General features: G+C 32.0%; 2 protein-coding genes across 4 annotated transcripts; both read right to left on the bottom strand.

Moving 5' to 3' along the window:
• Nucleotides 1-1,012: 1,012 nt before the first annotated feature.
• Nucleotides 1,013-5,624, bottom strand: LOC107192000 (enolase). The gene is made up of 7 exons (XM_015581170.1): nucleotides 5,411-5,624; nucleotides 4,799-4,904; nucleotides 3,336-3,509; nucleotides 2,999-3,156; nucleotides 2,547-2,847; nucleotides 1,991-2,277; nucleotides 1,013-1,897 (listed from the first exon to the last, which is right to left on the bottom strand). Exons 2-7 carry the CDS (start codon nucleotides 4,859-4,861, stop codon nucleotides 1,576-1,578), a joined length of 1,305 nt encoding a protein of 434 aa, XP_015436656.1. The 5' UTR covers nucleotides 4,862-4,904; nucleotides 5,411-5,624; the 3' UTR covers nucleotides 1,013-1,575.
• A 1,710-nt stretch (nucleotides 5,625-7,334) lies between these two features.
• LOC107192001 (breast cancer metastasis-suppressor 1-like protein) lies at nucleotides 7,335-8,704 on the bottom strand. 3 transcript variants are annotated; one of them, XM_015581172.1, is made up of 4 exons: nucleotides 8,671-8,704; nucleotides 8,546-8,593; nucleotides 7,952-8,173; nucleotides 7,335-7,846 (listed from the first exon to the last, which is right to left on the bottom strand). In XM_015581172.1, exons 3-4 carry the CDS (start codon nucleotides 8,167-8,169, stop codon nucleotides 7,372-7,374), a joined length of 693 nt encoding a protein of 230 aa, XP_015436658.1. In that variant the 5' UTR covers nucleotides 8,170-8,173; nucleotides 8,546-8,593; nucleotides 8,671-8,704; the 3' UTR covers nucleotides 7,335-7,371. The 3 variants fall into 3 exon arrangements, with proteins under 3 accessions (XP_015436658.1, XP_015436660.1, XP_015436659.1); XM_015581174.1 differs by having other exon boundaries at nucleotides 7,952-8,185; XM_015581173.1 differs by lacking the exon at nucleotides 8,671-8,704 and having other exon boundaries at nucleotides 7,952-8,169; nucleotides 8,546-8,649.
• Between the last annotated feature and the right edge of the window lie 1,226 nt (nucleotides 8,705-9,930).

Genomic DNA, 9,930 nt, shown 5'->3' on the forward strand with positions numbered 1-9,930 from the left:
GTTGCTGTCAGTGTGCACGCGAGTTGTTTATAGCAATGTAGCATTAAACTTGTAGCCATAACTTACAACAAGGTATTGGACAAAATTTGGCTTTGCAGGTTTGGCTGACTGGGTATTTATATTCATTATGAATCAAGTATAATACGAAATGTAGTTGATTATACCCGAAAGTATCTAAACACATTGCAACATTTTATTAAAACAGTATTATATACACTGTGCTTTCTGTGATGAGATATGCGAGTTAAACGCGACATCGTATGTGTCTGGCCATGGCGTGCTGGGCAACAGAATAGGGTACGCGCACGTGGTGAGAAATACGTGTGAGCAAGGGGCAAGCTTCCGTACAGATAACGGTAGTGCGAGAATTGAATTTCTACTGTATGATTCAAATTATATATACCGTGTTTGGTATCATTTGAATCAGAAAGATCTCACAAATACGTTAGTAAAAGTTTTATTGAAAAATAATAAAATAAAAAAATTTGCAGCGGCGCGCCGACGTGTCACATTGTATGCTTGGCTGGTTCCAAGCGGAACCCTCAGAGTGACGAAGATTGACACCGGATGCTTACGCCTAGATATTTTGCAGGTATATTATACTATTGAAGGTTTTACTGCATGTATAGGGTTGCCCGAACATTCGTTGTCTCGGGTGCCCTTCAAAGTGCATCTGAACCTGCCCGACCCAACACTCGAAATACCCGTGACATCAGGTACCCTCACACCTATAATAGATATGTATCAAAATTTTGGCGAAGTATCAAACGAGCATCCATAAACTTACAAGGTATCAAATGGGTATCAATAGTTTCATAGAACTATCAAACAAATATCGATTATGTTTGATGCAGGCTGGAATCGATAATATTGATTCGGTATCATTCCGATCACTACCTGTAACAAGTTCTGAACGAGACGTACATACTTATTTATATTTTATAATACTTATTAATACAGTTGCTTTTACAGGTTTTTGTAGTTCTATGAAAATAAAAATTAATATGGTCTATATCTATAATTTGTATTTAAACACTTTTTCTGTCTTTATTATTATGTATAGTATTCATACATGTAACAATTAACAATCATCGTAACGTTTATTCACAATTTTTTATTTGCGCTTCCAAATTGGCAGACACCAGGCCTACTTATTCTTTGATACGTTTAAGTTAGGAAACCTCATCTAATTCAACAATGAGTTGAACAACATCCAAACCTTCAAAATACATACGAAAAAGGAAGCAGTAGGTACATAATAAATAATTTCACACATTTATATGTCTGAATTACTGGTATTTTAAAATGCACTGGTAACCTGCCTGTTATACTTTGTAATCGTAATGATATCAATTAATTAAGTAATCTCTGATATTTTTAGCAGTGACTACATTTTACTCTTCGTATCTAAGTCTATCTGTATAATTCCCATAATTCGTCACGCTACGATTAAAGTTATTTTACTCTATTTAACCAACACAATTTTAATGGTGATAGAAGTACAGGTTTTCATTTTCGTTACGATGAATATAATAACTAGAACGCCTTACATCACTGAAGAAAATGGCAGAATTTTTAAGCCTGAGGATTACGGAATTTCTCGCCTGCAAACTTGGCAGCTGCGCCCAACTCTTCTTCAATACGTAGAATTTGATTGTACTTGGCTAAACGTTCTGAACGACAAGGTGCGCCAGTCTTAATCTGACCAGTTGAAAGTCCAACAACTAAATCAGCGATAAATGTATCTTCTGTTTCTCCAGATCGATGAGATACCATAGTGCCCCAACCAGCATTTTTGGCAAGTTTGTGAGCATTAATTGATTCTGTAACGGTACCTATTTGGTTAACCTTCAATAGAAGACAGTTGCAAGCTTTCTTCTCTATAGCAGTTGCAATCCTGTAATACACATATAATAGTTTGAATATGATTTACATACAATTAGAAGCATTTTGAGAGTTAAAAGGACGTAATAAACAATTGAAAGTTCACCTTTCAGGATTTGTGACAGTGAGATCATCACCCACAATTTGAATAGGAGTAGACGAAGTCATAGACGTCCATGATTCCCAGTCATCCTGATCAAATGGATCTTCAATCGAAACAATCGGAAATTCTTTAACAAATTCTAAATATAAATTCTTCAAGGCTTGTGGTTCCAGGTATGTATTGGGATCAGACTTTTCATTCTTGAAGTCCAAATCATACTTTCCATTTTTATGGAATTCAGATGCAGCAACATCCATACCAATCTTAATTTTTCCTTCATATCCAGCGACCTAAATTTTATAAGACAAATAAAACAAGAAAATATTTTATTCAAGATTGAACTTTAAGATTGAAACAAATTTTATAATTGATAACATCTAAATAAAATCATATATGTACATTGTATTACTTATTTAATTAATACCCCTACTGCGACCAGTTATAATTAACGATAGTTGAATATTAGCAATAGAAATAACTTTATTAAAAGTAAATTGTACTACTTTAAGTGAACTTATTATTAAATATTTTTCATCTGAAGGTGCGTAGATATACTTACTTTAATAGCATCAATGATTAAATTTAGAGCTTCCTTGTTCTCCAAAATATTGGGTGCAAAACCGCCTTCATCACCAACTGCAGTGGCATCAAGACCAAACTTCTTCTTAATACCAGCTTTAAGATGATGATAAACTTCACTACCCATTTTCATTGCTTCTGTAAAGTTAGCAGCTCCTGTAGGTAAAATCATGAACTCCTGCATTGCCAATTTATTTCCTGCATGGGAACCACCATTGATAACATTAAAAGCTGGAACGGGTAGAATAATGTTGGCATTTCCAGCTAATTCTGCAATATATCTAAAATAATTCAAGAAAGTAATAATAATTACAAACAATGTGAGTTATACATGTAATATAATTTTCATGCCTTTTTATCCAAGTTATACCAATTTAATATGCAGAAATTCTGAATTTCAAAAAATGTAACTCATGAATTATATTTACTAACTTGTATAATGGCACTCCCTTCTTAGCAGCTCCTGCTTTACAAACTGCCAATGACACACCCAGAAGTGCATTTGCACCAAGTTTTGATTTATTTGGTGTACCATCAAGTTTTAAAAGGAAGTTATCAATGTCTGTTTGCTGTGTAACTTCCAAATTTGCCTGAATAATACATACATTAACGTTAATACCAACAGATTTCCATGCTAATATAATTGTAAAATTCTTGTATAAAATGTATTATTCTTTATCATCTCTTTGATATTAAAATATTTACTATTTATTATTAAAGTTATGACCCTAATATTTAAATATTAACCTTATAAGTTTTTAATAAATACCTTCAATAATTCAGGCGTAATAATAGTATTAATGTTATCTACAGCTTTAAAGACAGATTTCCCATGATATTTTGACTTATCATTGTCTCGTAGTTCCAAGGCTTCATGAACACCAGTTGATGCACCCGAAGGTACTGCAGCCCTGAACAGACCCATGTCTGTTACAAGATCAACCTATGAGATTCATTGAAAAACATTTTATTTTCAGTCAATATTAAATTTAATTACATTATACAACAAATTTATAAAAAATTTACTTGTACTAATCAATATATGTAAACAAGTCTTGTATTAGAGAAAACCTTTTTAACACATTGAGTGCAGCGTGTACCAAATTTGATACATGGTGAACCTCACTTCCACGCTCAATGATGTTTTCATCATTGATAGATAAATTGCAAGGAAGTAATTGTTGGTATTATTATTACATCCTGTAAAACGATGTTTGTTGTAGTTTTTAAGTTGTGTGCTAAAAATGGTACACACGGCGTACTGATGAATTGTCCATTGCACAATTGAGTTTTCTTTAGATGTGCAAATTATTTCCCTTTAGTCGCTTGCAGTTACTTTAACTGTGTAGGGGCTTTCCAAGAACACATTTTCTGCTGTGCAAAAATTCATGAATAAAGAATTCCAGTGCTGCAATTGCAAGAGTTAAAACCACATAAGTAGCTACATTTTATAACAATTGCCCTGACAAACTGTATTTATGTCTTTCTTAATTCAATAAAGTACATTGTAACATTCAATTATAAACGGAAAACTTTCATATATGTATACATTCTATACTTTTTTTTTTTGAATTTTGTTTTATGCTATTTTAAGTTTTTCATTATTCCTGATATTTTCAGTATGAGTGAAGTTATTTTTTTATTATATTGTGCATTTTCTGATTTTGACATTTACTGTAATTGGATGAGCGAAGTGAGCCCTTAATAGGTTACTGCTTGCATATTTGTGACAAGTACTACATCTTTCACCTTTGACATTAAGAAATAATATTTCACCCATGTATTCTACACTAACTGTAGATATGCATAATCTATACATATAAATAAGCTCACTCCTCTAAAAAATATTAACCCCCTAATTTCTCACTGGCAACTATGCATTTTCCCCCTGATCTGGGTAACAATTGTTGGTAAAAAGTTTCATTAACACATGAATTGATAATACTTGAAATAAACAATAAATAACTTTATCTCTTAACTGTCCAATTCCTATATGTGAGTCCTTTAAGGCATCTGCCTTTTAGCTAATAAAAAGAAAGTTCCAGCTCCCAAGAAACTAAAAAATATATAATCTTTACATATTTACCACAGTCTGCACAATGTACCATTTTTGGTACACACTGCATTGTAAGACAGTTATTGGAAAATGGCTTGACACTCAACATGTTAATAGCATAAAAATTCTATCTACAATATAATTATATTGAAATATTATATTTTACATAGTCTTACCTCCACAGTGGGGTTACCACGAGAATCATAGATTTGTCGTGCCTTGATACTTTGGACAGGCATTTTGAAACAGTGATTACTGGTACTGTATTTAGAAATTAAAAATCTAAAACAGAAACAGTTTTTAATCTGTACAAGAACATAAAACTCTTTATGTGTATAATAATTCATTTAGCATTCTGATATTAAATTTAAACCATGGTTAATATTAAATGTCAGTATAAAACAAGTAAATAACAAACATTTTAAATATTTGATAATGAATTAAAATACCGGTGTTGAAACTTGATTTTTGGATAAGCTTTGTTTAACCTTGTCAAGGTCACTGGAGGAAATATATAAAAATATGAAATAAAATTAATTTTTTCTTTATCTAAGTATGTTGAATTCTCATAACTAAACTGTTATTTGTTCAAAATATCACGTATAATGACCTTGTGGTAAAATTTAGACACTTAATACACGCGACACGTACTATGACCATGTTTTACAATACTAAAAAGTCACTTCTGAAAACTTCTAAACGAAAACTTGATATCTTTTGCGCGAACAAGTAATTCATAAGAAAACAATGTTTTAAATATTAAAGGGAACTTGAAGGAAATTGCTCACCTAACGTAACGCGTGACAAGCCACTCAGACCCTTCGAAGCAGAATGATGTTTCGTCCTACAGTTGACCCCCAACGCGAACACTTTATCGATTCTAAACTTCTCACGTGCGAGTGCGATCCTGAAAGCGCCAAAGCTAAAGTTCTCTGTTATACATTTTCGATTTAAAATGTTCACATCTTTATGATTTCAAAACCTATTTTATATTATTTATACGATTAAATAATGACTGTTATGTAATATGACGTTTTCATGACCGGCTAATGATAAATTTCTGTAGACTTTACTATCTATGTTCCATATTTTCCTTGGTTTTATCAGGCGGAAAATGTGAATTACTAGTTAATGTGATTTAAGTAAACTTATTATTAAATATATTTCATCAAATTTATTTTTCATAATGGGAACTGACACTAAAAATTAATAGTATTAGATTGCTGTATAAGACCTGTCCATTACCTTTTTCTAAAAATAAAATAGAGTCTAAAATAGTACACATTGAGACATTGTGTACTTATTGTATAAATGCTATTTACAGAACATAAAGTGTAATTGACAAATATAGTATAACAGCGAGTACTGACTCTTTTTAATCAAATTAAATTGTTGTCTAATATATCTTCGAAAGGGTCAGGAATTTGAAATATCTTAATATGTACTTATATAGTTTATATTTCAAGGTGTTTTTCATAAATAATATCTTCCTTGACAGTTTATTCAAAAATATGAAATATATTTAACTATTATGATACAATTTGTACATGTACAATGGATATGACATTATCATGAATTAAATGAATTATATTTTGAAAAACAGTTCCAAAATAATGTTTTAACAAAACATTTACAATTTCTAAAACTGAAATGTTATCTGATATTTCTGAGAAATTTATTTTAGAAAATTCTTTACGAATAAATTTAATGCATACAATTTCACAGATAAGGATTATTAATTAACCCTCGCTCAGCCGACACCGGGTCACTTTGATCCATATTTTCGTCTTGAGTTTAGCGCAGAGAAGGCACGTGCATTCGTCCACATGGCTCAGTCTTATCGTTGCAACATACGCACTGACTACGTGGAGAATTTCGATGTCTCTAGCAGGCAGTATTCAGTATACTAATGAGATCTGATGAGCTGTCTGTATTTAGTGAATTTTTACAGCGTGAATAAAATTATAACGATGAAGTATTACTAGACGTAGATCATCAGTCAATGATAAGTCATTTTATGTATGCAGTATATATAAAATAAATGGTATATTTATAAAATATTTACATTTTTTAACAAATTATCTTTCTCTTTGTTTTAAACATTATTAGATAATATTTTGTATCAAAAAGCTAGGTCTAAAGTATGTATAACGAAAAGTCTAGTATGGGTCAGTGACCCGGTCTCGGCCTGCCATGCTGTTGTTTTTAGCCGGCAGTTCGAGAGTTAAAGTCGTTTTGACACTTAATATTAAATTATTGTAATAATTATACCACTTACACACTTGCTGTCTTTTAACACCTAAAAATCAGATGTACTGAATGTAACGAATGTAAGTAACGCAAAGAACTGGCTTGCATTATAGAAAAAGAGCGTCCTCTGACCTGTTGTGTTACGAAAACCGCTGATGTGAATTTGCTTTTAGGTATTACAATTATATTCTTAAATTGAAAATTGTGATAACTATATTCATAAATAATTGGTATTTATCAGTTCAAAAGTAGTTTTCTGAAAGGTTGAAACGTGGATATTTTTCACAGGTCGAGCGTGTCTTATTATAATTCAAAATGGTCTTGGAGAGATTAAAGTGCTGTATACAAAGACAACTTATACAGACGCCATTTTAGGAGAAGCATTAATATTGCAAAATGAATATGATTTTGTTTATAAATTGTTTAAATATTTAAACAAGAGCATTTCATTATCATTAATATTATTTTGCTACAACTGTTGTTACGTCTAAAAGTAATATTAAATTATTTCAGTTTTTCGACTGCTCAGGCTTTTCTTTATCAGTGCCCAATCTTCAAGAATATCTGCATCGTTAAGCATGTAAACAATATAAGGCCCAGCAACGGAAACAGCTCTCCTTCTTTCAGTGTGATTCCTACGTCTTCTACCAGTTGAATTTAGCCATAAGTCCGCATGAATATCCACATTGTTTCTGTCTTCTTCTAATCTTCGTATCTTTTCTTGTAAATCATTGTGGATATAGTCCCATATTAATTCTTTTTCACTTTGAAAATTTTGTAATGCAGCCTGTTCCTCTGCTAGGAATTTATTTTGTATGTTTTGTAATCTGTATTGCTTTAATATTCCAGCCACTTCTGTTTTTGTTTTCATATTTTCTTTTAATCGTTCAAGAGGTATTAGGTATTCTTCAGATTTTCCAACACGAACCTCTCCTAATTTTGTATCTACTTGAGTAATTCTCTCACGATAGAGCCTATAATTTTATTTGGAAATTAGTATTATATTTATAGAAACAAAATATGTTTTTTTAGTATCTACATTTTTAAATTAAAATTTCTCAGATAAAGAGATAACCTACTGTTCTTTAAGGAGAGTAAACTGTCTCTCTAAATCTACTAAGTTTTCCATACATTCATTGCGTCGTCTTTCACATTCATCTTCATCCATCTCTGAAGAGTCATCGCTGTCGCTATGTTCTGCACTACTGTCACATGACGCAGAACTCTGATTACTGTCATTGCTGTCATGTGACATTTCTTCTCCTTCAGCCTCTGATTCATCTTTAACACTTGGCATCTGTCTAGATGTTAAGCTTAATTAGAAAATTAAATGTCAGAACCATAACAATGTGCTAAAAGAGTAAAAATGTTTAAAAACTCAACAAAAACAAAATGAATATTTCTTACAAATTTATGGTATAATGACATAACCTCAAATACATTGTTTACACTACCTTAAAGCTCCTATTTAAATAATAATAAACCGTAACGAAGTATAGTGACTGTTAATGAATTTTTGTAATACTTTTAAGGTAGAAAAATGCATTCTACTAAGCTAGTATCTGTGATAATCAAGACTGAACAAATTTTACTAAAATTGTAAATAAATTCTTATTATTTACATAACTAAATAATTTATTTATTATTTATACAATATTAAATAGTTTACTTACTGTAAAATAATTTTATATTCAATTATACAGTGACGTAGGCAATTAAAACTGCAAAAGAAAAAATAGCGCCTGTCAAGTTTTACACGAAGATAACCATTTGTACATACTCATACACACATACATACTTATCCGATACCTGACCGCTGAACGAACTGCAGCTGCAGCTATTACTGAGCATGCGCATTAAACTTCTTGGAAGTTCAACTTTTAAAACTAATTATTTCCTATAATATGGTCATACAAAACAGTTAAATATTTCGAAAGCGACTATGTTCAGGATTTCACGAGAGGCCGTCGTGACTCGTGATTTCAGCACCGCCAATTGTCCACGAAACGCGACTTGCACGTAAGCAGCGTCTTCGGTAATCGTTGACCGAATTCGGCGATTACCGGCTCGCGCGGCTCTGTCCTCGCTAGAGATGGCGTGAACTGCTACTTGTGAATCACTCGCGATTCGATCACGTTCGTTCCCAATCACGGTGATTTTTCACAGTAATTCGTGATTTCTCGTGATCGTTTCTGATTGGTAGAGAAACATAACAGTTCTTTTCACGCGACACATAATCTGTATATTTAATATTAACGACATCAAAATAAACATTTGAGGTATATCGTATAAAGTGAAGGAATAATTAGAAACAATGAAGAAAAATGAATAAATTAATGATTATAAATTATAATCTACATGTTACCTAGCAAATCATTCTTTTAGAATTTCTTGTTTTTTCTACTGATTTTTACAGACAAATAGTAATGTAATTCATCGTAAAATCATATTGAATACGTTTTTCTGTTTAAAGATTAAAGAATTACGATCGCAGTAAGCAAATTCACTCAAGATAAAAAAATCGCAATCACGGTCGTAAATGAAGTTAAATCACGACCGTGATCGTGATTCGACGATCACTGAGATAAATCAGCGTTAGTGATTTTGCACGTCATCTGAGTCGTCGCGCTGTAGGGGTTCGCTGCCAACTTCACTCCGACCGACGGAGTGGAGACACCGACTAGGTATAGGATAGCCTATCATCTTATGGGACTTCGTGTCTCATGTTCTGAAATACCGATAGTGTAAAAAGTCAGGGATTTTCTGCTGCCCTCTACGTTATGAGAACGGTGAATTTGTGAACTACGTTAAATCTAAGAAGGGACCATGGTCGTGAACGGATTCTCTTCCGTCCGTTCGCTATAAAGTAGACGTATTAGAAAGGAGTCTTGGGCTATAATCCCGACGAACCTATATTAGTTTTTCTTCGCGTACAAAAAAGTTATTGCGTTTAATATTGTTTTTATGGATATGTATATGTATTATTATGTACATTTGAGTAAATTATTTTATTATTCCATTGTTATTACAACAATTTAACAGTGACAACGAACGCATG

The sequence above is a fragment of the Dufourea novaeangliae genome, unplaced genomic scaffold (genome assembly GCF_001272555.1).
Source record: "Dufourea novaeangliae isolate 0120121106 unplaced genomic scaffold, ASM127255v1 scaffold277, whole genome shotgun sequence".
Taxonomy (NCBI): domain Eukaryota; kingdom Metazoa; phylum Arthropoda; class Insecta; order Hymenoptera; family Halictidae; genus Dufourea; species Dufourea novaeangliae.

Bases quoted from the DNA above. Each gene is read 5' to 3' on its own strand.
- LOC107192000 (XM_015581170.1), bottom strand. From the start codon at position 4,861: ATGCCTGTCCAAAGTATCAAGGCACGACAAATCTATGATTCTCGTGGT. The intron at 2,848-2,998 runs GTTAGTAAATAT...GAATTATTTTAG, and splicing joins AAGGGAGTGCCATTATACAA to ATATATTGCAGAATTAGCTG. The intron at 1,898-1,990 runs GTGAACTTTCAA...TGTGTATTACAG, and splicing joins ACTGTCACAAATCCTGAAAG to GATTGCAACTGCTATAGAGA.
- LOC107192001 (XM_015581172.1), bottom strand. From the start codon at position 8,169: ATGCCAAGTGTTAAAGATGAATCAGAGGCTGAAGGAGAAGAAATGTCA. The intron at 7,847-7,951 runs GTAGGTTATCTC...ATAAAATTATAG, and splicing joins TTTACTCTCCTTAAAGAACA to GCTCTATCGTGAGAGAATTA.